This window comes from Coturnix japonica, chromosome 17 (genome assembly GCF_054131305.1).
Source record: "Coturnix japonica strain WE chromosome 17, WE-NBRP24, whole genome shotgun sequence".
Lineage (NCBI taxonomy): Eukaryota > Metazoa > Chordata > Aves > Galliformes > Phasianidae > Coturnix > Coturnix japonica.
In genome coordinates, this window is record NC_140679.1 from 2,727,052 (window position 1) to 2,755,049 (window position 27,998).

Here is a 27,998-nt window from a genome sequence, read left to right on the forward strand (position 1 = left end):
GGAGCCCTGCAAGGGGGAAAGAGAAAGTAACAGCAGCCCTGAAAGACTCAAGCATTACAGAATTGCAAAATGAGCCCTGCAAGGGGGAAAGGAGCCCTGCAAGAGGGGAAAGGAGCCCTGCAAGAGGGGAAAGGAGCCCTGCAAGAGGGGAAAGGAGCCCTGCAAGAGGGGAAAGGAGCCCTGCAAGAGGGGAAAGGAGCCCTGCAAGAGGGGAAAGGAGCCCTGCAAGAGGGGAAAGGAGCCCTGCAAGAGGGGAAAGGAGCCCTGCAAGAGGGGAAAGGAGCCCTGCAAGAGGGGAAAGGAGCCCTGCAAGAGGGGAAAGGAGCCCTGCAAGAGGGGAAAGGAGCCCTGCAAGAGGGGAAAGGAGCCCTGCAAGAGGGGAAAGGAGCCCTGCAAGGGGGAAAGGAGCCCTGCAAGGGGGAAAGGAGCCCTGCAAGGGGGAAAGGAGCCCTGCAAGGGGGAAAGGAGCCCTGCAAGGGGGAAAGGAGCCCTGCAAGGGGGAAAGGAGCCCTGCAAGGGGGAAAGGAGCCCTGCAAGGGGGAAAGGAGCCCTGCAAGGGGGAAAGGAGCCCTGCAAGGGGGAAAGGAGCCCTGCAAGGGGGAAAGAGCAAGGAAAATCACCCCTGAAAGAGTCAAGCATAACAGAATTGAAAAAGGAGCCCTGCAAGGGGGAAAGGAGCCCTGCAAGGGGGAAAGGAGCCCTGCAAGGGGGAAAGGAGCCCTGCAAGGGGGAAAGGAGCCCTGCAAGGGGGAAAGGAGCCCTGCAAGGGGGAAAGGAGCCCTGCAAGGGGGAAAGAGCAAGGAAAATCAGCCCTGAAAGAGTCAAGAATTACAGAATTGGATAAGGAGCCCTGCAAAAGGGAATGGAGCCCTGCAAGGGGGAAAGGAGCCCAGCAAAGGGAAAATGAGCCCTGCAAGGGGGAAAGAGAAAGGAAAAGCAGCCCTGAAAGAGAAAAGCATTACAGAGTTGGAAAACGAGCCCTGCAATGGGGAAAGGAGCCCTGCAAGGGGGAAAGGCGCCCTGCAAGGGGCAAGGCGCCCTGCAAGGGGGAAAGAGGAATGAAAATCAGCCCTGAAAGAGTCAAGCATTGCAGAATTGGATAAGGAGCCCTGCAAGGGGGAAAGGAGCCCTGCAAGGGGGAAAGGAGCCCTGCAAGGGGGAAAGGAGCCCTGCAAGGGGGAAAGGAGCCCTGCAAGGGGGAAAGGAGCCCTGCAAGGGGGAAAGGCGCCCTGCAAGGGGGAAAGGCGCCCTGCAAGGGGGAAAGGCGCCCTGCAAGGGGGAAAGGCGCCCTGCAAGGGGGAAAGGAGCCCTGCAAGGGGGAAAGAGAAAGTAACAGCAGCCCTGAAAGACTCAAGCATTACAGAATTGCAAAATGAGCCCTGCAAGGGGGAAAGGAGCCCTGCAAGGGGGAAAGGAGCCCTGCAAGGGGGAAAGGAGCCCTGCAAGGGGGAAAGGAGCCCTGCAAGGGGGAAAGAGCAAGGAAAATCAGCCCTGAAAGAGTCAAGCATTACAGAATTGGATAAGGAGCCCTGCAAGGGGGAAAGGAGCCCTGCAAGGGGGAAAGAGCAAGTAACAGCAGCACTGAAAGACTCAAGCATTACAGAATAGCAAAATGAGACCTGCAAGGGGGAAAGGAGCCCTGCAAGGGGGAAAGGAGCCCTGCAAGGGGGAAAGGAGCCCTGCAAGGGGGAAAGGAGCCCTGCAAGGGGGAAAGGAGCCCTGCAAGGGGGAAAGGAGCCCTGCAAGGGGGAAAGGAGCCCTGCAAGGGGGAAAGGAGCCCTGCAAGGGGGAAAGGAGCCCTGCAAGGGGGAAAGGAGCCCTGCAAGGGGGAAAGGAGCCCTGCAAGGGGGAAAGGAGCCTTGCAAGGGGGAAAGGAGCCCTGCAAGGGGGAAAGGAGCCCTGCAAGGGGGAAAGAGCAAGGAAAATCACCCCTGAAAGAGTCAAGCATAACAGAATTGAAAAAGGAGCCCTGCAAGGGGGAAAGGAGCCCTGCAAGGGGGAAAGGAGCCCTGCAAGGGGGAAAGGAGCCCTGCAAGGGGGAAAGGAGCCCTGCAAGGGGGAAAGGAGCCCTGCAAGGGGGAAAGGAGCCCTGCAAGGGGGAAAGAGCAAGGAAAATCAGCCCTGAAAGAGTCAAGAATTACAGAAATGGATAAGGAGCCCTGCAAAAGGGAATGGAGCCCTGCAAGGGGGAAAGGAGCCCAGCAAAGGGAAAATGAGCCCTGCAAGGGGGAAAGAGAAAGGAAAAGCAGCCCTGAAAGAGAAAAGCATTACAGAGTTGGAAAACGAGCCCTGCAATGGGGAAAGGAGCCCTGCAAGGGGGAAAGGCGCCCTGCAAGGGGGAAAGGCGCCCTGCAAGGGGGAAAGAGGAAGGAAAATCAGCCCTGAAAGAGTCAAGCATTGCAGAATTGGATAAGGAGTCCTGCAAGGGGGAAAGGAGCCCTGCAAGGGGGAAAGGAGCCCTGCAAGGGGGAAAGGAGCCCTGCAAGGGGGAAAGGAGCCCTGCAAGGGGGAAAGGCGCCCTGCAAGGGGGAAAGGCGCCCTGCAAGGGGGAAAGGCGCCCTGCAAGGGGGAAAGGCGCCCTGCAAGGGGGAAAGGCGCCCTGCAAGGGGGAAAGGCGCCCTGCAAGGGGGAAAGAGAAAGTAACAGCAGCCCTGAAAGACTCAAGCATTACAGAATTGCAAAATGAGCCCTGCAAGGGGGAAAGGAGCCCTGCAAGAGGGGAAAGGAGCCCTGCAAGAGGGGAAAGGAGCCCTGCAAGAGGGGAAAGGAGCCCTGCAAGAGGGGAAAGGAGCCCTGCAAGAGGGGAAAGGAGCCCTGCAAGAGGGGAAAGGAGCCCTGCAAGAGGGGAAAGGAGCCCTGCAAGAGGGGAAAGGAGCCCTGCAAGAGGGGAAAGGAGCCCTGCAAGGGGGGAAAGGAGCCCTGCAAGGGGGGAATGGAGCCCTGCAAGGGGGAAAGGAGCCCTGCAAGGGGGAAAGGAGCCCTGCAAGGGGGAAAGGAGCCCTGCAAGGGGGAAAGAGCAAAGAAAATCAGCCCTGAAAGAGTCAAGTATTACAGAATTGGAAAAGGAGCCCTGCAAGGGGGAAAGGAGCCCTGCAAGGGGGAAAGGAGCCCTGCAAGGGGGAAAGGAGCCCTGCAAGGGGGAAAGAGAAAGTAACAGCAGCCCTGAAAGACTCAAGCATTACAGAATTGCAAAATGAGCCCTGCAAGGGGGAAAGGAGCCCTGCAAGAGGGGAAAGGAGCCCTGCAAGAGGGGAAAGGAGCCCTGCAAGAGGGGAAAGGAGCCCTGCAAGAGGGGAAAGGAGCCCTGCAAGGGGGAAAGGAGCCCTGCAAGGGGGAAAGGAGCCCTGCAAGGGGGAAAGGAGCCCTGCAAGGGGGAAAGGAGCCCTGCAAGGGGGAAAGAGCAAGGAAAATCAGCCCTGAAAGAGTCAAGCATTACAGAATTGGATAAGCAGCCCTGCAAGGGGGAAAGGAGCCCTGCAAGGGGGAAAGGAGCCCTGCAAGGGGGAAAGGAGCCCTGCAAGGGGGAAAGGAGCCCTGCAAGGGGGAAAGGAGCCCTGCAAGGGGGAAAGGAGCCCTGCAAGGGGGAAAGGAGCCCTGCAAGGGGGAAAGGAGCCCTGCAAGGGGGAAAGGAGCCCTGCAAGGGGGAAAGGAGCCCTGCAAGGGGGAAAGAACAAGTAAAAGCAGCCTTGAAAGAGAAAAGCATTACAGAATTGCAAAACGAGCACTGAAATGGGGAAAGGAGCCCCGCAAGGGGGAAAGGAGCCCCGCAAGGGGGAAAGGAGCCCCGCAAGGGGGAAAGGAGCCCCGCAAGGGGGAAAGGAGCCCCGCAAGGGGGAAAGAACAAGTAAAAGCAGCCTTGAAAGAGAAAAGCATTACAGAATTGCAAAACGAGCACTGAAATGGGGAAAGGAGCCCTGCATGGGGGAAAGGAGCCCCGCAAGGGGGAAAGGAGCCCCGCAAGGGGGAAAGGAGCCCCGCAAGGGGGAAAGGAGCCCCGCAAGGGGGAAAAGGAGCCCCGCAAGGGGGAAAAGGAGCCCTGCAAGGGGGAAAGAGCAAGGAAAATCAGCCCTGAAAGAGTCAAGCATTACAGAATTGGATAAGGAGCCCTGCAAGCGGGAAAGGAGCCCTGCAAGGGGGAAAGGAGCCCTGCAAGGGGGAAAGGAGCCCTGCAAGGGGGAAAAGGAGCCCTGCAAGGGGGAAAAGGAGCCCTGCAAGGGGGAAAAGGAGCCCTGCAAGGGGGAAAAGGAGCCCTGCAAGGGGGAAAAGGAGCCCTGCAAGGGGGAAAAGGAGCCCTGCAAGGGGGAAAAGGAGCCCTGCAAGGGGGAAAGAGCAAGGAAAATCAGCCCTGAAAGAGTCAAGCATTACAGAATTGGATAAGGAGCCCTGCAAGGGGGAAAGGAGCCCTGCAAGGGGGAAAGGAGCCCTGCAAGGGGGAAAGGAGCCCTGCAAGGGGGAAAGGAGCCCTGCAAGGGGGAAAGGAGCCCTGCAAGGGGGAAAGGAGCCCTGCAAGGGGGAAAGGAGCCCTGCAAGGGGGAAAGGAGCCCTGCAAGGGGGAAAGAGCAAGGAAAATCAGCCCTGAAAGAGTCAAGCATTACAGAATTGGATAAGGAGCCCTGCAAGGGGGAAAGGAGCCCTGCAAGGGGGAAAGGAGCCCTGCAAGGGGGAAAGAGCAAGTAACAGCAGCACTGAAAGACTCAAGCATTACAGAATAGCAAAATGAGACCTGCAAGGGGGAAAGGAGCCCTGCAAGGGGGAAAGGAGCCCCGCAAGGGGGAAAGGAGCCCCGCAAGGGGGAAAGGAGCCCCGCAAGGGGGAAAGGAGCCCCGCAAGGGGGAAAGGAGCCCCGCAAGGGGGAAAGGAGCCCCGCAAGGGGGAAAGGAGCCCCGCAAGGGGGAAAGGAGCCCCGCAAGGGGGAAAGAGCAAAGAAAATCAGCCCTGAAAGAGTCAAGTATTACAGAATTGGAAAAGGAGCCCTGCAAGGGGGAAAGGAGCCCTGCAAGGGGGAAAGGAGCCCTGCAAGGGGGAAGGGAGCCCTGCAAGGGGGAAGGGAGCCCTGCAAGGGGGAAGGGAGCCCTGCAAGGGGGAAGGGAGCCCTGCAAGGGGGAAGGGAGCCCTGCAAGGGGGAAGGGAGCCCTGCAAGGGGGAAGGGAGCCCTGCAAGGGGGAAGGGAGCCCTGCAAGGGGGAAGGGAGCCCTGCAAGGGGGAAGGGAGCCCTGCAAGGGGGAAGGGAGCCCTGCAAGGGGGAAGGGAGCCCTGCAAGGGGGAAGGGAGCCCTGCAAGGGGGAAGGGAGCCCTGCAAGGGGGAAGGGAGCCCTGCAAGGGGGAAAGAGCAAGGAAAATCAGCCCTGAAAGAGTCAAGCATTACAGAATTGGATAAAGAGCCCTGCAAGGGGGAAAAGGAGCCCTGCAAGGGGGAAAAGGAGCCCTGCAAGGGGGAAAAGGAGCCCTGCAAGGGGGAAAAGGAGCCCTGCAAGGGGGAAAAGGAGCCCTGCAAGGGGGAAAAGGAGCCCTGCAAGGGGGAAAAGGAGCCCTGCAAGGGGGAAAAGGAGCCCTGCAAGGGGGAAAAGGAGCCCTGCAAGGGGGAAAAGGAGCCCTGCAAGGGGGAAAAGGAGCCCTGCAAGGGGGAAAAGGAGCCCTGCAAGGGGGAAAAGGAGCCCTGCAAGGGGGAAAAGGAGCCCTGCAAGGGGGAAAAGGAGCCCTGCAAGGGGGAAAAGGAGCCCTGCAAGGGGGAAAAGGAGCCCTGCAAGGGGGAAAAGGAGCCCTGCAAGGGGGAAAAGGAGCCCTGCAAGGGGGAAAAGGAGCCCTGCAAGGGGGAAAAGGAGCCCTGCAAGGGGGAAAAGGAGCCCTGCAAGGGGGAAAAGGAGCCCTGCAAGGGGGAAAAGGAGCCCTGCAAGGGGGAAAAGGAGCCCTGCAAGGGGGAAAAGGAGCCCTGCAAGGGGGAAAGAGCAAGGAAAATCAGCCCTGAAAGAGTCAAGCATTACAGAATTGGATAAGGAGCCCTGCAAGGGGGAAAGGAGCCCTGCAAGGGGGAAAGGAGCCCTGCAAGGGGGAAAGGAGCCCTGCAAGGGGGAAAGGAGCCCTGCAAGGGGGAAAGGAGCCCTGCAAGGGGGAAAGGAGCCCTGCAAGGGGGAAAGGAGCCCTGCAAGGGGGAAAGGAGCCCTGCAAGGGGGAAAGGAGCCCTGCAAGGGGGAAAGGAGCCCTGCAAGGGGGAAAGGAGCCCTGCAAGGGGGAAAGGAGCCCTGCAAGGGGGAAAGGAGCCCTGCAAGGGGGAAAGGAGCCCTGCAAGGGGGAAAGGAGCCCTGCAAGGGGGAAAGGAGCCCTGCAAGGGGGAAAGGGGCCCTGAAAGGGGGAAAGGGGCCCTGAAAGGGGGAAAGGGGCCCTGCAAGGGGGAAAGGGGCCCTGCAAGGGGGAAAGGGGCCCTGCAAGGGGGAAAGGGGCCCTGCAAGGGGGAAAGGGGCCCTGCAAGGGGGAAAGGGGCCCTGCAAGGGGGAAAGGGGCCCTGCAAGGGGGAAAGGGGCCCTGCAAGGGGGAAAGGGGCCCTGCAAGGGGGAAAGAGCAAGTAACAGCAGCACTGAAAGACTCAAGCATTACAGAATAGCAAAATGAGACCTGCAAGGGGGAAAGGAGCCCTGCAAGGGGGAAAGGAGCCCTGCAAGGGGGAAAGAGCAAGTAACAGCAGCACTGAAAGACTCAAGCATTACAGAATAGCAAAATGAGACCTGCAAGGGGGAAAGGAGCCCTGCAAGGGGGAAAGGAGCCCTGCAAGGGGGAAAGGAGCCCTGCAAGGGGGAAAGGAGCCCCGCAAGGGGGAAAGGCGCCCCGCAAGGGGGAAAGGCGCCCCGCAAGGGGGAAAGGAGCCCCGCAAGGGGGAAAGGCGCCCCGCAAGGGGGAAAGGAGCCCCGCAAGGGGGAAAGGAGCCCCGCAAGGGGGAAAGGAGCCCCGCAAGGGGGAAAGGAGCCCCGCAAGGGGGAAAGGAGCCCCGCAAGGGGGAAAGGAGCCCCGCAAGGGGGAAAGGAGCCCCGCAAGGGGGAAAGGAGCCCTGCAAGGGGGAAAGGAGCTCTGCACGGGGGAAAGAGCAAGGAAAATCAGCCCTGAAAGAGTCAAGCATTACAGAATTGGATAAGGAGCCCTGCAAGGGGGAAAGGAGCCCTGCAAGGGGCTGCAACTGCTCTGAATAATCAAAATTATATCATTCATGACATAAGAAACTCACTTTTGCCTGGCGGCAACGGCAGTCCATTCCCATCGTGTCACTTCATGTAATGAACATTGCATTTGGCCTTCTAACAGCCTCTTGGATTAATCCACCAAAGACAAGTTAGCACCCTGCACTTACTCTGAAGAGAGAAAGAAAGCAAGGTTCATGGAAAAAGACACACAAGGCTCGCAACAAGACACGGTGCTCCAGATCATGCCAGAGATAGGGCTACCACAGTGCCAGAACATGATTTACCACTAAAGGAAACATCTGGGGGCACATTCACAACTTCAGCACAAGCTGTAACGGCTCAGCATGTTCAGCTTTCTTACTGTTCAGCTGAAGAACAAGATACTCCCAAGTATCAGTCAGCAAGCAGTCGGATCATCCTGCCCTCTGGTTTTTATGATGACAGACATCATTACTGCCACCTTTGACACCTTACCAGGAGAAGCTTCCATTTATTAGCCTGGTCTTGATTCCTTCCATCAGCAGCTGCTCCTAAACTGACCTCCATTCATACAGTGATACCATCGACTTCTAGCACGAGCTGACCTGCAAGACAGAGAAGAGAAAGCAGGATGGCAACAAACACTGACATTGCACGTTCAAATATTCCTGAACAGCCACAAAAGAGACAAAACAGGAGATAAGTGCATCTGCAGCAACACCCCAGTTCATAAAGAAATGCAACTCCAGCCTGGCCTCAGCAGCCCTTATATATTTCTTACGCATTTGATTAATCCGACTGCAGTTTTAACCAGGAGAATTCACAGTCTCTTGCAAATGTCACCGTAAAGCAGAACATGAGTCAGCAAAAGAAAGAAAAAAAATAAAAAATAGCAATACCAACACCAATAAAGAAAAAATCAAGCCAAAGACCAAGGAATCAAAGTTTTAAAATAAACACACAAAAGAAATATAAAAAAAAACCACAAAGCATCTGTAATAGCAGAAATACTGGCACAATGGGAACATATTACAAAGGCAAGGAAAGAACGGCTCACCCACCTCTGAGGATAGAATTGCACAGAACAAACTCCACAGCGGAGAAATCCTCAGAAAAAAGTACCACCCAGGGGCAGTCAGCCTTCAAAAATGAGCTGTAAGAGAGGTGCAGCCAGGCTCCATCCCTTCCAGTCACTCAGCTGCATTGCCATCACCTGCACTAACCAGGACTGACCAGGTCCTTTCCCTAGGTGATAATCAGTGGCTCAGGCTGTGATTCAACAGTTCTCATACAGCGTATCTAAAGAAAAATAGCAAAGCATAGATGAAAAACACAACAACAACAAATAAACCTTGAAGGATTCTAGGAAACAACACAAAATTAAAAAAAAAGATAAATAAATAAAAGCAAATTAAAAATAATAAATCAAACAAAAGCAAAAAACTAAGACAAGGAAAAACAGAAACAAACTTATTAAAAAAAAAAAAACAAAACAAAGAAAACACCAAATAGGAAAGAAAACCATAGCACTGCAAAGGAAAAAAAATAACACAGCAAAGCAAAGCACAGATAACAAAAAAACAACAAGGAAAACACACCTCCCTGACATGACATCTTGCCTCCTGAGCAGGTCACAATGTTTCTCACTCAGGTGCAGGGCAGGAAGGAAGCTGAGACCCCATGTGTTCCTTGCTTCACACTCCCATCTAAAAGGTCCATATGCTCCTTGGGAAGCACAATGCCACCTGAGGAAAAGAGAAAGCAGGAACAGGACATGCAGGTGGCTATCACCCAGCAGAAGGCCAGATCCTTCCATCTGTTATCTGCTCCTCTTTTTAGTCCTAACAGGGCCCCGAGGATACAGAAATAGCAGTGCTTAGCAGAAGGACTCGGAGAAGGATCGGTAGAAACTGTCAGGAGGACAACTGGCATCATGTGGACACAAACAGGCTGTTGGTGCAAGGAAGGAAACAGCACCTGAGCATTTCACCAGACAGGTTCCCTCCTCTCTGTCTTCCTGCAAAGATACAAGGATAAAAACCTCATTTTCTCTGAGCAACAATTGGAAACAAGACCAGAAAATTATTCATTCAAAGGCACTTCTAGGAGATGTCTAACAGAGTCCTTCCCAGTTACACGAGCTTACGCTGTGGCCTTTGGAGAAACAAGCTGCCTTTGTGGTCCTGAGGACTCCTTTTTGTCATCTGTTGGGCACAGCAAGAGAGCTTTTCTTGTACAAATCTATGCCCTGTGTACCTTTCTCCATCCCAAAAACTAGAGTTGCGGTGCAGACACTGGACGCTGACCAGAGCAGTAAAAGACCAGAAGAGGGGAAAAGCAGATACAGGTAAGACAACTAAAGGAAAGGAAAAGAGTAGAAGAGAAGGAAGGATACGGTTAAGAACAAAGGACAGAAGATGGAAAGTGCTATAGAGAATTGGACTGGACATGAGCAGATCAGAGCTACACCAAGGTGTGGCTTCTCCCTGTGTCCCTGTCCACCACTGGCAACATCCCCCAATGACAGGGATGATGCTGCCCCAGCAGCTGATGGGGTTGTGGTCTGGGGTTATGCTCTATGCAGAGCCTCCACAACCTTCTACAGACCCCCAGTTCCCTGCCACTTCTTTTTTTCAGGTGTTTGCACACAAGGAACAGGTGTTCTCTATAACCTGCATGCTGGTAATTAGTGTGGGCAATTACTGTGTGGGAATTGGGGGAGGGAAATTCAGGGGTGGGATAGTGAGGAGTATTGGAGGGGGCTGGGAAATTGTTTGGATGGGATTGTAGAGATCAGGCATGACTGCTAGGATGGGGGATATTTGGTTGGAAATACTGTCATTTCTATTACTCATTGCTTTGTATGATAAGTTATTAAATGCTTTATGTTCCCTCTGCTACATCTCTGCTTGCAGTCATTTGTGCAGTGTCAAAGGTCCTCAGCTCTACATGCCCACCTCCAGGGTAGGATGGAGCACCACAGATGGCAGTGTTCCACAGCTGCCACCAGCAGCCCCAGCTCATCCCTCCACACCTGAGGTGTGAGTGGCTGTGAGAGGAATGTCTCTGTGGAAGTGCAGCTCATTCCTCCCCTCTGATGGGGGGCAGAAGGCATCTGCATTTCCCTCATGGCTCTTATTTCCTGTGTTACTGTGGGAAATGAGCTGAGCCACTGTGCCTCCCTACTATGGCAAGCTCTGCAGCTCTGCCACTGTCTTTATACTCAGCTGTTCCTGTGTGTAATGCTCCACACTTGGACCCTGCAGAGCCCAAAGGCCTCCTTGGCTGCTGTTACTCACCTGGACATTGAGGGTGCTGTGTCTCCAGTCTGTACCTGCTTCCAGGTGTCACTTGCAAGACACTGCGAGTCCACCTGGTTGGAACTGCAGTCAACAAACACAAATGTGAAAGAAATAAGAAAGGATTCTTTCATTTCACAGGCTTTCATCTCCATTGAAAGATGGAGATGTGCTGTGCAGCACAGCTGGGAGCATTTCATATGTGCAAAAAAGGGGGATAGGCCCTGGCTGTGCCGGGCCCCCTTCCGGCCCAGGCCCCAAAGCAGCCCCGACTGTGCTGGGTTCCCCTCTCACCTGGGCCCTGCAGTGGCCTCAGCTGTGCCTGGTCCCCCTCTGCTCTGGGCCCTGAGCTGGCCCCAGCTGTGCCTGGTCCTCCTCCATCCTGGGCCCCAAGGCCCTGCCTCTGCCTGCTCCCCCTCTGCTCTGGGCCCTGAGCTGGCCCTAACTGTGCTAGGCCCCCCTCTGGCACAGGCCCTGCCTCAAGCCCCGCCCCCTGTGGGCAGCAGTGCTAGTGCCTGTTGGTTTTGCTCTCTTCCCTCTTCTTTCCCTGTTCTCTTCACAAATGCATTCAGATCCCCCAGGATGACATGCACTGATACTGCTGCCTTCTTCCTGAACAAACTTTCTGGGCAGCTCAGCTTTTTCTACAGAGCAGCGTGCCTTTGGAAGTGCTTGGAGGATGTAAACGAACAGCAAGAGAACACTGAGCTCTTCTGGGTCTTTCTAGGAATGGCAAAGGGACAGGAGAGTGTGCTCAGCCTCGAGTGGTTGCTTGTATGCAGAAATCACAGTTGTCAACATCTGTGCTGTTTTGCTCTAGGCAGTAGTGTGTGACAAGAAGCCTACAATTATCAATTTAGTGAACGTAATTAATTGTAACAGTTCCCCTTCCTTCTTCCCTCGACACTTGGGTTATGGAGTTCTCCTATGCTATGTGCTGGTGTAAATCTCTGAGCCACAGCACTGTTGCATTTAGCAAAGCTCATGGCAACAGGCTTTGGCCAACCTCAGAGCTACGTAGATGATGAGAAGATATCCGATGATAAGAGAGAAAATGAACAAGCTCCAAGGTAAGTGTTGTTTTTTCCTTCTAGTCAGCACGCCATCGCTAAATGCTGTGACTTTTATCGTGACAGTGATGATCCCTTAACCTCACACTGTCTCGCTCCAATTTAGGAGTGAGGCAAAGGTTCTTTTAATAATGTTATGCCCAGCGTGAGATTAAGAAGAAGAGCATTCAAATGTTGATCCGACCAGTTTATTGGAAATAATAGACAATTGAGGGGATGGGGAAGGGAGAGTGACGAATGCCAAAATTAGGGTGATGGGGAAGGGAAAGTAGGCGATAGAAAAAGGTAGAAAAGAGCAAGAATTACGTTAAAGCGGGGAATAGTCACCTCCTGGATGCAGCAGCGTCCCATAGCACGTTGTTAACGTTGGTCCGGGGCAAAATAAGCGTAGGGGAGAGCAGCAACGGAGTAGCAGGCTGCAAGCAGCAGATCGGTGAATCGCAGAAAAGATGGTCAGAGTACCGTGGTCTCTAGAAGCAGAGTCTCGGGCAGCGAGGTCCCTCGGAGCAGAGTCTCGAGCAGCAATCCCAGAAGAGATAATAGGCAGCAGTAGGACAACGGTGGAGGAATCTGAGGTCGGATACCTAGATGCCCACAAAACCGTGGTTTGTCCGTGCCCTTTTTATCCTTCTTTCCAGCCTTCCAGAGATTTCGGGACGGCTCGGGTCAGAGTCTTGTGACTTCCTCAGAGCTGTCAATCTTCCTTGAGATGGGCCAACAGGAAAGACCACTTAAGGGCCATTAGTCCTCAGGGATGGCCATCTTCCTTGAGATAGGCCAACACAAAAAGACCACTCAAGGGCCATTGATCAGTATCTTATCTCCCTTTCGTAGCTCCCGGACTTGTCCATCTCCTGTGTGTCTCCATTTCAGCAAACTTTGAGACAGTAATGTAAAAAGCATGGCTTCTTACACACACCTTTAGCACAGCACTTTCTGTGGAGATTCCCACCAGTGACAAAGTATTAGTGCCGCTTTTCTGCCTGTTTCTTTTTTGTCTGTATTTTCCAGAATGTGGGTATTTCTTTCATTGCCCACAAACACTGCCCAGTGCAGGAGGAGGCAGGGACAAGAGTCAGGAGCAAGGGCAGAATAGTTTCTCTGTTAGTGAATGGAATGCCAGTGTTTTCTGCATATGGACTTGCCATAGTGCTTCTTACAAGGCCTAACAGTGGGATGAAATGTGCCCTGAAGCAGGTGTGCTTGCAGGAAGGCAAAAGAGAATTGCAAATAATGCTAAGGGGGGCCACTAAGATGATCAGAGGGCTGGAGCACCTTTCCTATGAGAACAGGTTGAGGGAACTGGGCTTGTTGTGCTTGGAGAAGAGAAGGTTCCAGGGAAACCTCGCTGTGGCCTTCTAGTATTTGAAAGGAGCGTATAAATAGGCAGGGGAATGGCTGTTTACAAGGGTGGATAGTGATAGGACAAGGGGAATGGTTTTAAAGTGATACGGGGACGTTTAGGTTGGATATTAGGTTGATGTTTTTCACACAGAGGGTGGTGACACACTGGAACAGGTTGCCCAGGGAGGTTGTGGATGCTCCATCCCTGGAGGCATTTCAGGCCAGGCTGGATGTGGCTCTGGGCAGCCTGGTCTGCTGGTTGGAGACCCTACACACTGTGGTCTTTTTCAACCCAGGCTATTCTATGAGTCTATGGCTGTTTTTAACACCAAAATGCAACTTGGCTTGTAATTGTTTCTAAAATGATCTGGTTCGTCCTGTTTTGAATGTGATATTTCTACAGCAGAAGGATGCAGAAGTGAAAAGGCTCGAAACGCTACTGAAGGAAATTGCCAAATGTCAGGACAACCTCGTGGAAGCAAATGAATCCATAAGAAAACCATCGAGATGAATTATTTCCTATGGCCAGACCGCGGGGGGGCAACGAGGCGGCCGCCACCCACCCCCCATCTCCGTCCCCTTCATCCAACACGAAGGGGGTGATGGCGGCGGGGGGCCGAGCCCCTTCTCACACCAACCGGCTTTCGGGTCCCACCCCCAGCGTTTCCCACATGGCGTCAAACGTGCGGCGTCGCCTGGAGGCATCCCAAGGGGGGGGGAGGGTTGAAATTAAGCGGCTACGGGTAAAGGAAGGGGGGGCAAAGAGGAGTCGGAGACACCCCCCATCGCCCCGGGGCCTTAGGAGTTGAATAGGGCATTGACCGGGAGGAGTGGGGGGGGGGAAAGCGGGAGGGGCGCAGGGTGAGCCTTAATTCTGCTCCCCCCGACTCCAACCGCACCGATCAGCCCTGAGCCCCCCCCCCACCTGCAGCAGCAGCGCCAGGATGTGGAGGCGATGAGGGGAAGTCGCGTCGTCGGGCTCCAAACAGATGCAAAGCTGTAACCCCCCTCCGGGGCTCCCCATCGTGCCAGAGCCCTCCCGTAACCCCCCCAGGCTCCGGGCGGCCAAACGCCGCAGGTAGCGGCTGCACGCTTTGGGCCGGGGGGGGCCGGGCGCCCGAGCCAATACTCTCAGGTATCCCCGCAGCCCCCCTTCGTTTTGGGTGGGGGGGGCGCCCACGGGGGTACACGAGCAGCAGCAGCAGCAGCTCCACCTGTAGGGGGGGGACACACAGCCCTCCGTGGAGACACAGCTGACACGTCCCCACCCCTCTGAGGACACCCCCCCCCCCTCCCCGGGATCGCCTTCCTCCGGCTCTGTAGGCCGTAGGAACCAAAGCGAGGGCGGAACGCCAGTGAAGCGGATCGCGTTTCCCAGGGGACTCATTTCCGCAGAGCACGCGTTCCCTCCAGGGGAGCGGGTTACGGCATGGACCCATTGGGGATAATGGGGGGAAGGGGGAGTGGAGACCGGAGAGGCCTGACCTGGTTGCGTGGGGCGGAGGGGGGGGAACGGCAGAGGGAGCGGAAGAGGTTTGTGGGCTGAGGGCCGCCAACAGCCGCCCCCAAGGCCGCAGCATGGTTTAAGGGGGTATTTTGGGGCTAAGGGGTGGATTTGGGGTCCATAGGGTGGGTTTGGGGGGTATTTGGGGGTTATGGGGTGGCCTTTGGGTGTTTTAAGGTGGGCTTGGGGGGGTGTTTGGGGGCTGTGGGGTGGGATTAGGGTGCAGTGGGGTGGGTTTGGGGTCTATAGGGTGGGTTGGGGGAGGTATTTGGAGTCAGTGGGGGCACTCTAAGACCCCAGTTTAATGGGGGGGGCGGGGGGGTCTCTTTGGAACCAAATTGGGTTGAAGGGGAAGGGGCGTGGGGGGCAATCTTTATGCCTATGGCGCCCCCTAGTGGTCACCCACAGCCACGACAGGGGAACTTTATGTCCTTCCGTGCAGGGGGGCAGAGCTTAGGGGCGGGCCCATATGAGTGTATATGGCCCGGCCCCCTCCCATCATCAGCGCTTCCTGACCCGGGGCTGCGCCGCACCCAACGCTGCGTTCTGAGTTTCTATATAAAGGGTGTGTGTGTGTGTGTTATTAATGAGTATATATTGAAGGGGGGGGTGGGGGGGGGCTTTATTTTGGGGGGTTCGCAATGGGGTCGGTGTGGAAACGGCTGCAGCGTGTGGGGAAACGGGCGGCCAAATTGCGATTCAAAGCGGAGCTGGAGGAAGTGCTGCTTGAGGGGGGGGGGGGGGGCAGTGGTGAGTGAAGACCCCCACCCCCCCATTAAATAACATCAACATATACACAAAAGAAGGGTGGGGGGTTATGGGGGGTGTATAACCCTATATTGTGGTACAGGTGACCACCCCTGTCAGACACTTGTGACCTCCCTGACTCCAGCCCTGCTGCATGCAGGCACCACCTCCCCAATATCCAACAGGGTTGTGAGCCCCAAAACCTTGGGGGGACACTTGGGGTTCTCTGGGGATGTGAGACCTCAAATCCTTGTGGACACATTGGGGACACCCGGTGGGGATGTGGACCCCAAAACCTTGGGGTGAAGCTGAGGATGTGGACCCCAAAAACCTCACGGGGTGAAGCTGAGGATGTTGGGGATGTGGGCATAGGACCATCCTCCTACAGGACCAGCAGCAGCAGCTCCATTGTGTGACCTGCTGGGAGCTGGAATGGGATGGGGTTGGGGGGGTCACAGGGGTTATGGGATGGGGTTGGGGGAAGAGGGGCTCACAGGGGATGTGAGCAGACCCCCGTCCCATAATCAACAACAACCCCCAACCCAAAGCGGGAATGCCCCCGCCATGAGCCCTAAAGGGGCTTTCATCTGACCTGATCCCCCTTTTCCCTACAGACTGCCGCAGACACAGCAAAGGGGCTGCAGCAACAACATCAACAGATTGGACACGTCTGAACAGATTGAACAGATTGGATACGTCCACCCATCCTGTTGGGCCCAGCTCTTCTTGGCTCTCTGTTCCCTCCTGGCCTTGCAGCTGGCAGCTCATCGGCTGCTTTGGGGCTTCAAGCACAGCCCTGATGGGTGGCAGAAGACTGAAAGGACAGAGCGGGAGGGGTCTGCCTGAGTGGCTGATGGCTTTGGGGCCGCATCCCGCCAGCCTGAGCCAGGAGCCTGGGCTGTAATGCAGCCTTCCCCACAGACAGCTGATGGGCTGTCCCATGGCTCTCTGGAGACGTGGAGAGGGACCAGCCCTGTGAACTGGGGGGCTCCTGGCCTCCCCATCCCTCTCTCGGGCAGCCACAAACAAGCAGCGACCCTTTGGCGTTAGGGAATGGGCTCTCGTTGGGTCACCCCCATGCACATCCCAGCCCACAGCCTCCAGCCTCACCTGTAGGCAATGCTCTCCCTCTGCAGAGAGCTCCGTCTCCTTCGCAACTGCCCGCTGTCAACACTTGCAGTGCTCAGGCTTCTGGTGTAGGTTGGAGTCATGTCAAATCTCACTGCAGTTGGGAAGGAAGAGGAGATTCGCCATCAAGCCTTTGGCTCGCTCACTAGCAGCACTCAGGCCTGTTCCCAGAGCCAGCCCTGAAACCATCTCTGTCCCCACTCCTCCTTTCTGCAGCTCAGCTCTGTTTTGGGGCTGCAGGAGGGACGTTGGCTATGGGAAAGAGGACCTGGCTGGTGACAAGAAGGCAGCAGAATGACTTTTGGGGTCCCTGCCCTTCCACTGGGGGAGGGCAGGGCCTGAGATCCCCACATCCTCCTGCCATAGCCAGGGATGGGGGTACGTCACACCCAGCACTTCCCTTTTGGACAGGCCAACCATTATCTAAGGGGAAGAAGCCATGCTGAGCCGGCAGGAAGGTTTGAAACAAGTGAGAGCCCTGGGATGATGGTCAGCAAGAGACTGCCCACCTCCAGTTGGTTGCCTGTGCCGTGGAAAGGAGCTGGAAGCCACTTTACCTTTCCTGCCCTTGGAAAGAGGTGGCAAAGTCTCATCTTTTTTTGGCTTCCGTGCCCCAGAGAAGCTCCCGGAGGACTTGCGGTGTATCAGGGGCGGCAGTTTGGGGACCAATTCCATTTGAAACCTGTAAGGGAGGAGAGGGCAGTGAGCGGCGTGACGCAGTGCAACAGCAATCCTTGCTGCTCTCTCTGCTTGTTTGCTCACAGGCACGTTTTCATGCTGCATGAAGGCTTTCTAAAGCTGTTAGCAGGGTCACTTGGGATAGGAGGAGGGGAAACAGTTTCAGGCAGAAAGAGGGAAGATTGGCTTTGGATGGTGTCACGGGTTACTTAGATTTACCTATGCCTGTGACAGGGGAAGCCACCCCGTGGGCCCCCCCCCCCCGGGGCCCGGAAAGGAGGGGGAAAAGGGGAATGGGATAAAACAGCGGCAATCTAAGGAGGAAAAACTTACTTTACTAAATATGATATCGAAATACAAGATAACACAATATAATATAATTGAGGCCAACAAATCGAACGAAACAGAGATATGTTGCAATATGTATGAGCTAATTATCCGTATTATAAAGGTACACGCAGCCAAGGAATAAATGAGATTCGATGATCATATGTCAATGACAGGTGTGGTCGTCTGCTTTTCTCCCGCCGTTCTGCAACAAACACCTATATACAAATTTAAGAACACAACGGAGTAACTGTTACTGTTTATTAACAACCAGTTTTAATAATACGATAAAAGTATGTCCTGAGAAAGGGGAACAAACACGCTTCTTCAAGGTTTTTTAGCTGTTCTGGATCTCAGCCGTCGCTTGATGATCAGATGATCACTTTCCTTCTTTTGTTCCTCAGATTCCTGAAGAAAACATTTCAAAAGTTACTCATCTTTTCACACAAGACTGACAAGCTCTTCTTGACCCACGCAAACATATTTCTTCCCCTAAATGGATTTCAGAATGGCATTTGATTATTATATTTTATTCAGAAAACTATGGGATACCGAGATCATTTTAATGCAGCTTAATCACAAGGAACAAATATGGAGAATGTACAAAATCCTGTTTATCTTAAAAAAGCACACACATCTGAGGAAAGCCTGAAGGCAGCTTTCATTTTGAAATACTTGTTTTCAAAAGAGTATTATAATACTTGTTTTGTGAAACATGAAGCTTTCAGAAAACATTTTTAGCCTCAATCCCTGTAGCTATGACTTGCCCAGAATTTCAGTTCTCGGTTCAGTTCCATGTTCTCAGAACTACAGTGAGAAAAGAAATTCTCATCTTCTTCATCCTCTAACAAAAAAAAATAACATTTTTTCTGCCCCTATCATTCGTCAAATCATCAAAAAATTCAGAGGGATATTACAGTATGGGCAAATGATCACTATGCTGAACAGAAAAAGGACTCTAATTAAAAGATGCAGTTCCAACAGAGCAAGAATGTTCTTAGCACAATAGCTGCCGACAGAGTCATGAAACTGGCACATCAGATCCTTTGCAAGTTGGCTTAGACAGGAGATCATAGTTTAAGCATACCTAAAAAGCTGTCTAAGTTGTGCTCTAGAAAAGCGTGTAGTAGAATAATCCCACTCCGACACACTGAAATTATCTATGATTCCAAATTAGAAGACATCTCCGTGATTGCTACATCACGTACTTAGTAAACTGTAAGCCAGCCAAACACAGAGATCTTTGAGGACAAACTAAAACAGAACAGCAGGAAGACCAACAAGAATGACTTGGTAGAATAAAGAAATACCTCAGTACTTTCAACCTCCTCCTGCAAATAGATGAAACCTCCAGTCTGTTTGGACTCCTTAGTAGTTTATTTTAAGCCAAGACTACAGTATAATCGCTTACCGAAGAAGCAGGTATATCTAGAGGGCCAGAAACGACAGTGGAATACAGCTTCCTTTTGGATCGTTTTGGCTTGGTCTCTCCTTCTTTGAGACTTTCAGGTTCGTTTGATTTAGGAGAACTTACTGCTGACATCAGCTTCTTGGCTAGAAGAAATTTGTTTTGATACGTAAACCAATCAACTTACTGGTTTTGTGAGTCTTTAAATCACTGAATGCAAAAAAAGCTTCGTAACAAACTTGGTTTATAAATGACACGTAAAATTTAAGTGAAAATACTCAGAAATTGTATTTGTTCATCGAGGTTCTTTATTGCTTCTATAGCTGAAACAGTTTATAGGTTCAGGTATGGCAGCTTAAAGCACGCATTAAAATGGAGTATGAAAGACAATCATGGCTCAGAAGTCGCTGGAAGTCAGAAACTTCAGCAGGAGTTAAACAACAGGCCTAACTTTCGTGCTGACAGAAGCACAAGACAGAACCAACTTTCTCTGTATACTTGTAGGTTTTCACAAATGTAATAATGAATCTCTGAAGAGACGAATAAATGCATTTACTTCATAAATCAAAGGACAAGACAACTTAACATGGCAGACAAGTTCTCTAAGAACACATACATTAATAGCCTACAGCAGAAACAAGCCATTCTACAATGTCTAGAAAACATGGAATAAAACTTATTCTACACCAACCTTTAGAGTGTATAATAGAAGGAGAGCTTTGAATAAAATCTCCAACTTTTTGCAGTGTTTCATCCTTCTTTTTAGTCAGTCTTGAAGCATGTACTCGCTTTCTCAGGAAGTAGTCTTTTCCGGATTTCTGTTCAACAGAGATGTGAACATGTGAAACAAGAGCATTGTTTAAACTTCATTTTAGTTCAACGTTATTTTAAGTTGACATTTTGAGCTTTACTACTGACACCTCTGTTCATTATGCTGATGATACCACAACGGCAAGTAATGTAGACAATTTTATACCCTTTAGGGAGTTGTCAAAATCTCAGCTATTTCAAGGCATACGTTTCTTAAAGTTTCTTAATAAGGCAGTAGTTTCTTTAAAAGTAGCTCCCAAGCTGTGGAGTTGTTTCTTACATAAGCTGTTCTAATTACATAAAATAAACAAACATACAAAACAGAAGACAACAGATGGGAAAAATCTACTACTCATACTCTGACCATGCCAAGGATACTGCTATCACATGTGAACATCTGTTTTTAATAACTGCCATGCATATTAATGATATGAACCTTAGTTTAATACAAGGGCTTCACTTACAAAAGCACACGATAATACACTAAAGCTTCTCTTCCCAACTATTCAGTGTGCAATATCCTTCCCTCCAAATCATTACACAGTACAGCCATTACACGCTCTGGGGACAGACTGACTTGCCCTTTGGTTAGCTTATGGAATTTAATAGGAAGAGCTCATAAGCATGTAAGATTCCCATTCAGGTATACACATAAGGATAAGACACTGCTTCTTTCGTGTGACCACACAATTACAGGAAGTCCCAAGCTAGCTTCAAAACTAGAACAAAAACCAACCATTTTCTCGTCACTTGCAGAGGGTGAATTAAAAGCCATGACAGATTTTGTATTTTTCGTGTTCTCCCTTTTCACAAAATCCTGGGAAAATAAGACAAGTTTCAGCCATGATTCTTTTGGAAAGAACAATTGATGTCACAAAAGTGAACACTTTAAACACTTTTGCTAATAGTAGGGAAGTATTTGCTAGTGGTAACTATTCCACTGTAAATCAAATAATAAATAAGCATTCAATTATAAAAACAGGACATTAAGATATCAGTATTAGACATCTCATGATGTCTAAAAAGCTGATTTATGTCTACAGGTTTCAAAGAAAATACACAATGAAGTTAAGAGAAATTCCCTTCTCTTAAACCATTATCACTGAGCTTGGCTATTAGTTTTGTTCATTAAAGCAGTTCATTGATTAAATTCTTCAACTACTTTACTGAGGTAGAACTAGCATTTTTTTAATGCTTAAATGAGAATGGTAAAAAGGCATCAGATATTTTGTTTTCTGTTGGGTCTAGGTCATACCTCATCCATGTCATCACTTCTTTTCTTTTTTGCCTTAGGCATTTTCACTCCTAAAGGTATCATGCTGCCGTGCTGCTTTATCTCCATCTTATCAGGTTGCAGAGGTGTCAGTGGGATTTCCAGCTCCGGTTTTGGGAACCGACTAGTTTTGCCATTTTCTGCGGACACTCCAGAAGAGTCGAGGACAGTTTCCAAATGCTCCTGATAGCACAGAAGAATTTTAAGTGCAAGTGTTAAGGTAGCCATGAGATTAAAAAGCTATAAAGCATCTGGAAAAGGATATGTAAGCATTCGATTTTCCTGCTGTAAGAACACTTGTAACAGAAGGAGTCTATTTCAGTTACAGCAGAGTTTTACACTAGAGATGTTATTTACATAAGTAAGGTCCAGCTGGCAAGGTGCAAGCCCAGTACAAGTCATTAAATAACTCCACTGCTATCTTTTCCCTGGAGAGAATACAGACATTCAAGCAATGACACCGTACTTAAGCTGAAGGCTATCATGTACCTGCTCATGGTCAAATGGCAGCAAATGCACAGCTAAGTGACAGGGAAATGTCAGTATGCATTTCCCCAGCAGCACTTCCTGTCCACAATCCACCCAATCCTGTTTTTCTCAACAGGAACAACAAAGTCAGAACTGAGATCACCTGGACTCCTCCTTCTCTATGGCAGGAATTCAGCTAGCATATCAAAAATGAGTTCAGATGCTGGTTGAACACATGGAAGACAGGCTGCTGGGGACATCAGAAAATGGTAGATGGCTGCTTCTACTGCTGCTAGTAACTAGCAAACTCCAGTGTCCCAAACACAGACTAGCAGCTTTTACACTGTTCCGACCCCCTGAGGGGAGTCTTCTTCCTCTCAAAAAGTTACCAAAGATTGTAGAAAGACAAAAAGTAGTCAGAGCCACTTTATCAGGCTCTGCTAAGAATCTGAATGGAGTATCACCACCCACTGTATTTCCAAGAATTAAGTTGGTTAATAAATACTTTGTTTTTAAAATATATGTAACTGCTATTTTATGAAAGTTAGCAATTAAAAACTTAGATAGGAATGATTAACATCATCTGCTAACAAAACAATGTCCAGAAATCCTGCAGAGGAAGAAAATAAGTTCAATTTGCTGTGCCCGTTTCAGTGGCTCCATGAATTTTTTCCAAGTAACTTATCTAATCATGAGCCACTTCATAAGCATTAACATGAGGAGAGTTTTCAACAGCACCTGACAAAAATTCATCACACAATTGTTTCAACAGCTTTTATTCCTATCAAAGGCTATAAAAACAGGTGATCTGATCACCTTGAAAGGGATAAATAAATTAAAACTTGGGAATTGTTTAGAGAACATGAGATCTTTTCCTACTCATTCCTTATCAAAAGCAATACAATCACAACATTTTCAGATCTGAAGTTTCATACTAACCTCAGATTCATTTAATGAAGTGAGGCTCCTAGTACATCGACGTGACAAATAATTGTCTTCAGCTTTGCATCTTAATGGAATACTTTCTCCAGTTTTAGTTTTGCTTTGTTGTTTCCTAGGCTGTAAATATTTAAAAGGAGTAAAGATTAGGCTATGCATTAGACCTCCAAAATATCTCGAGTTTTCTAAAGTTACAGTGTAAAACCTCAAGCTCAGACGCCACATGAACACGTAAGCTGAAACACAGCACAAGTGTGGGAAGGTAGTAACATCTATTCATTGTGTGATCTTCAGATACACCCTACTGGGTCTCACTAACAGTCTCAGGCAGTATTCTGCCTCCAAAAGAGAGAAAGCGAGACATTATTTAGGGACAAAATCTGTAACGCTGGTCGTTTTGTCATCCATTCCCCCCATACTCTGCACGCTCACAGCTGCTATGTTAGAACACCAAAGGCTAAACCTCTGCTTAATCTTCAGCATCCACATACGAATACATGGAAAACTGCATGGAAAAGTTCCATAATGTACACAGAGAGATGGTGTTCTAGTAAATAAAATATTTTTGAGAAGATGAGAGCTCATGTTTGAGTGGAAGACAAAAAGAACCAACAAGTACTCATCACTGAATATGTAGTTAAGGGACTATATGCTAAGAAAACTGATTCTAGCTCCAGTATCTCCTAGGAAAACAGAAGAACAAAAAGGGGTTAACAAGATGTTAAGTACTGACTTTCTATAAATATAATCATACCTTTTCATTTACAGAGTCATTCCTTCTACTTTGTCTTTCTTCAAGTAAAGGTATTTCTGGCAAACACTGAGGGCTACTGTGGTTAATGCGTTGTTTTAATTCCTTTATAAAGTCATCTTTGTCAGCCAGTTCTTTAATTAACTCTTCTATCACAGTTGCATTATCCTAATAAACAGTAAAAACTGCTGAGTTGTGGGATTGGCAAAAGGAATTAACACACACAAGCAGTATTGCAATTACTTAGTAGCATCAGTTTTAGAATTGCAGGCTAGAACACTTAACTATTCAAGAACAGTAACATTTCACGGATTTGTACGGTCACTGTTACAAGTGCAGTAGTCACAGAATTGCCTGGGAAGCTGTAATACAATATATTTTGATTCTTCTATTTTACTTATGTGCTTCAGCCTTCATCTCTCTTAAGATATAATAACCCGAGCTTTTATTTGTTCCCAAATCTTCGGTACTGTGAGAAAGTCGGCAGTTGTAGGGGAACTTTTGCTATGAGAACATCTTTCTTCTCAGAGAAAGTGAATCCAAACATTCTCAAAAGAGCACAACTCATTTAGTCTTCTGTTTAGCTTCTGAAATTCTATGCTACGGCTTAGATTGGCTATCCTGATTAAAAGCTGGATGTTGAAATAAGAAATGCAACTTCCAGAGATCATCCCCCCTCTGCTTTTTGATGCTTCCCTTAATCTCTCTCCACGTCCCCTTCTGTCTTTTCATGCCATTGTAGATACTACCTCAGAGAAAGCAAAGAAAGTAAGAAACCTGAGACAGAACTACTGTCTGAGTATAGAGCCTAGCTTGGGATCCGGAAATGCTGTGAATTATCGGAAAAAGCTACAGATGTCCAGTCTGATTGTAGGATCATAAGCATCAAACTGACATCTGCTTATCTGAACTACTGAAAAAATTGAAATTTTAGTAATTAACAGAAATTCTGTTTCTGAAGAACAAAAATAAAATCTGGTGCTTTTTTTGGTTAGTTGCACATGATGTCAATACAACAGTGTTCAAGAACAGAACCACACCCAGAATACAAAGAGCAGGTACAGGAGTTTTGCAGAATTTATGGGTAGCTAATCAGGTAGGAGGAAAGGAGAGCTGACCTTGCTTGAATCCTTTAAGGCAGATTGTCTCAGTTCTGCTATTTCTGTCTCTTTTTGTATGACATTAGAAGCCAAAGTTTTGAGCTGTTTTTCCAAAGCTTCTACTAACTGATCTCTCTCCTCACGCCACTTTTGAAGATTACGGTCCTTTTCCTCCAGCTGGGCAACAAGTCTTTCCTAAAAGAAGAACAGATGAACAGTGAACATCACCTACTACACACTGAACTGTTCTAACAGTTCGGTAGTTAGCACCGTTGTACAGTCTTAGTAAATGTATGATCTCTTCAAGATCCACAGGAGCTCTAGAACTAGTTGCACTACAAACCTACAGAAGCAAAACCATGCTTCTATTAGACAACCTACATTACTCTCCTTGTGAAAAAATATTAGTATTATTTTAGAACCTCCACTTCAATTTGCTCATTTAATGATTACTAATGAGCTTTAGGAAAATAAAGTCACAAAGTGATACTAATACTAAGCTCCTCACATCCTTCTATGCTGCTTGCAGGTTCAGAAAGTCGGGACTAACTACTTCCAGATGTAAAAAAAGCTTTGCAGAATGTACAGATTCACATGTTTAAGAAGTTACATGACAAGAGCCCAGCAAACAGCTCAAGTAACTCAAGTGACTTTGTTATCAGTCACTATTTGGAAAGTGATAAAGGAGCAAAACTGTGGCCGTTTGACCAAGTATTTTTATTCAGTATCTGGAGAGAAGTTTGTGGGGTTTCTTTAGAAACTCAATTGCCTTTTCTTCCTTATAAAGGCTTAAAGGCCTTCTGCTTTGCAGAAAAGAGAACAAACAAAAGCTATTGTACAAAATACTTTCTTAGCCTCATTAAATAGTGATCTATTTTTCAACTGTAATTTTCTTATTGATGTCCCACATACGTGACATTTCATTATGCACTTATGAAAGATCTTTCTTTTTGTGGCCCCCCCATTCCTTCCTTTTCCAAATCAAGCAGTTCTCATATGGGCTTTGCCACATAAGAAAGCAAGGGGACTTGGACAAGCTGCTCTTATGCACCCTTACTGTTAATACTTGGTATGTAGTTGTCTCCAAACTACAGGCACCAGACAACTCTGCCAGGACCTCATCACTTACGATTTCTGCTTGTTGCTTTCCATAATGTTGTCGGTCCTCAGCAAATTGTTTCATTTCTTTGTTGCGAAGATTCTCAGCTTCTTTTATCTGATTTAGGAGCTCTTCTTTCTCCTCCAGCCACTTTTTTCTATCAGTTTGATACTTAGTCTCACTTTCCTATTTCAAAGAAACCAAAAATGAAATAGTGAGTCATTAAGGAATAAAAGTCTTAAAAGCCAGGTCATCATTAAATAGACTTGTTTCTGCAAGATAACAGAAATATTAGCAGTTTTTACTACAGAATATTCCCAAAGGCAGGTATTGGATAATCATTAGTTCTTTTCCATTAAAAAATAATCATTTCCAGTATTTCTTATTCAGACTGCAGAGCCTCCATAAAACATCTCTTTTTCTTTATAAATGTTCACACAAGCTTTACAGAACTTACACCAAAAGTCAGTATAAGAAAAACTCTTTTAACTTAAAAACTTCTAACACTTTACGCTGCCTTGCAGCAGTTGTAGAAAAACTTGCAGCTCCTTCAGGGTTGAAAGACAAAGAAAAGCAACATAGTTTACACTGTAGGAGTAGTCTCCTTTCCTATCAAACCTACTGGCAGACATTCTCATATATAGGACAGAGCACCTGAGAAACTGCTTGGAAAAAATAAAAGTCTTTTAACCAAGGAAAATTAGTAGACCCGCAGCCCAACAAAAAAGGCTTCCTGGTGATAAAGTTAGATGATGATTTCGATAGCTTATATTAGTTGCCCAAGCAACTAACAGAAAACAGTTTTGACAAATACACCGTAAGTTACAATTTGCTTTGAGTTAGTATTCCTTTCTTGCAAACAACAATTGTATAAGTATACTCTGCTTATAGGACATTGACGTGGTATAGAATGAAGCAATGAATGTTCAACTTTCCCCTCTTCTTGAAAAAGTGAATTGGCTCTGCGCATTAAAAAAATATATCATGAATAAGCTTACTCTAGGTGAAGGAGGAAAGAAGCTCAGAACCATTCCACTAACAGAGTGGATGTAACCTATTGTATACTCACTTAGAAAACTCCCACTGCCAGCCCATTACTTTTATTTAAAAAAACAAACAAACAACAACAACAAAAAATAACATCAGATGGGATAAGACAACTAACTGTTCAGAGGCCAGCAAAAGAAGCACTGCTCATGGCAGCATAATGTAGGGAAGGCTACACTTCCTATACTATGGGGGCATCAGTGATGCCATTCTTAACGTACCACAAAAAAGCTGCACCTGGTCCCTATTGCATGTTGCACTGCAGGTTTTACAGGAAGTTTCTGTAATCAATACAACAGTTTACTTTATCAAGTTACAACTTTGAAGTTAAGTTACCTCCAGCTCTTTTTGCAGCTTTATTAATTCTGTACTGTTTTCATTCAAATTTGCCTCATCACTTTCGTTGTTCTTTTGCTGCCAGTCACCATTGCTCTGGTATTCCAGTTCACTGTATTTGTGTTTCCATGCAATCAGTTCTACTCAATACACAAAATGAGGTTAGATAGCATATCATTTCAAGTATATATTTGAAATACCACACCAATGACTTTTTACTAAAGCAGCTTCGGTTTTATCTGCTACAGACATAAAGAAACAACAGAAGCCTTTAACTACAAGAGATTTGTTGTTTACTATGGAACATTAATGCCTAAGTAACAGTTACATGAAAATGGAAGTGGCTATCACAGTACGTCTAAACCCCTTTTGCATCCCTGCTCCCTTTCCCTGGAAAGATTACCTGAAGCTAATTTTTGGTTCTCTTCTAACTGAGCTTGAAGCATTTCATCTTGTTCAAGCTGCGTTACCTCTTGTTCTTCTAATGCCATCCGCATAACTTCAATTGTTCTATCCCTTGCACACAGATCTGAAGGTTTGAAAATTTACAGATGAACTCCCTACTAGCTCCCATTATTCTCAAATCAAGATTCTCCCATGACCAAAAGCTCTTTTAAAAGAAATAGAGCATCTCCATTGAAATATTTACATACAAATACATGCAGATATGTTTTAAAATCGAAACACAGAAGACTCAAAGTCATTAGCAATGTGACAACATTTACACGGATATTCCACACACACACACACAAATAATGGCTGACCGTCACATAGTTGGTCATAGTCTTTGGAGATATCTACCATCCTCTCAGTTTCCACCAGCTCCTATATTTCATGTTGAAAGAAAAGCATACACAGTAAAAACAAGCAGAATCTTTCAGACAGCCTAGAATTAATAAGCTTTTCATAAAGCATAAATAAGGACTCAAGCTGATAAAAAGAATTTATGGTAAGACATTTCAATTAACATATCATGATGTCACTCAACAAGATCAGGTTATATGCATGTATTACATATGTATTTACTATGCAGATTATTGTATTGGAAACAATCTGCCAGTGCTCTGTAGTGACTAGTTATTTGAATATCTTTCATGGTCTACCAATAATTTCAGTTGGCCACTTTCATTTTGCTCCAATTTTTTTTTTTTTTTTGACCTTTTTCCTGTTGCTTGGAAAACCTGCATCATTCATTTAATAAAAATTAAGAGCAAGTAAAATACCTGCTTAATTTGTTGGATATAGAAGTCTTTATAATCCAGCTCATCCTTAAACTGGTTATTAATCCTTTCAAGTTCTTCCATCTTGTTCCTGAGGGATTCCTCCACAGAACGCATCGTGGACACCTGTAATGTAAGCACAGCTCACGGTTCATTAAAAGACGTCTGTAATCCAACCTGGCCAAATACTTCTTTGTTAAATAAAGAGGAATTCACAAACAAGTGCTGAGTAGGAAAACGACAGCAAGTGCAAGGTTACCAAGGAAGACATGAATTCATTTTTAAGCTTCAATTTTCCACCC

The 27,998-nt window shown here is 48.3% G+C and overlaps 1 protein-coding gene and 2 long non-coding RNA genes across 3 annotated transcripts; all 3 read right to left on the reverse strand.

Moving 5' to 3' along the window:
* Nucleotides 1-7,600: 7,600 nt before the first annotated feature.
* LOC146758022 (uncharacterized) lies at nt 7,601-8,834 on the reverse strand. The gene is made up of 3 exons (XR_014935382.1): nt 8,747-8,834; nt 8,210-8,447; nt 7,601-7,753 (listed from the first exon to the last, which is right to left on the reverse strand). It is a non-coding gene; the product is annotated as an uncharacterized LOC146758022 (long non-coding RNA).
* Nucleotides 8,835-8,845: 11 nt separating this feature from the next.
* Nucleotides 8,846-10,574, reverse strand: LOC146758023 (uncharacterized). Its single transcript, XR_014935383.1, has 3 exons — nt 10,448-10,574; nt 9,126-9,165; nt 8,846-8,893 (listed from the first exon to the last, which is right to left on the reverse strand). It is a non-coding gene; the product is annotated as an uncharacterized LOC146758023 (long non-coding RNA).
* An 8,051-nt stretch (nt 10,575-18,625) lies between these two features.
* Nucleotides 18,626-27,816, reverse strand: LOC146758024 (kinesin-like protein KIF20B). The gene is made up of 10 exons (XM_085518289.1): nt 27,700-27,816; nt 27,241-27,301; nt 26,880-27,005; nt 26,477-26,616; nt 25,124-25,279; nt 24,013-24,189; nt 22,144-22,263; nt 20,200-20,280; nt 19,345-19,471; nt 18,626-18,799 (listed from the first exon to the last, which is right to left on the reverse strand). Exons 1-10 carry the CDS (start codon nt 27,811-27,813, stop codon nt 18,627-18,629), a joined length of 1,275 nt encoding a protein of 424 aa, XP_085374415.1. The 5' UTR covers nt 27,814-27,816; the 3' UTR covers nt 18,626.
* Nucleotides 27,817-27,998: the final 182 nt, after the last annotated feature.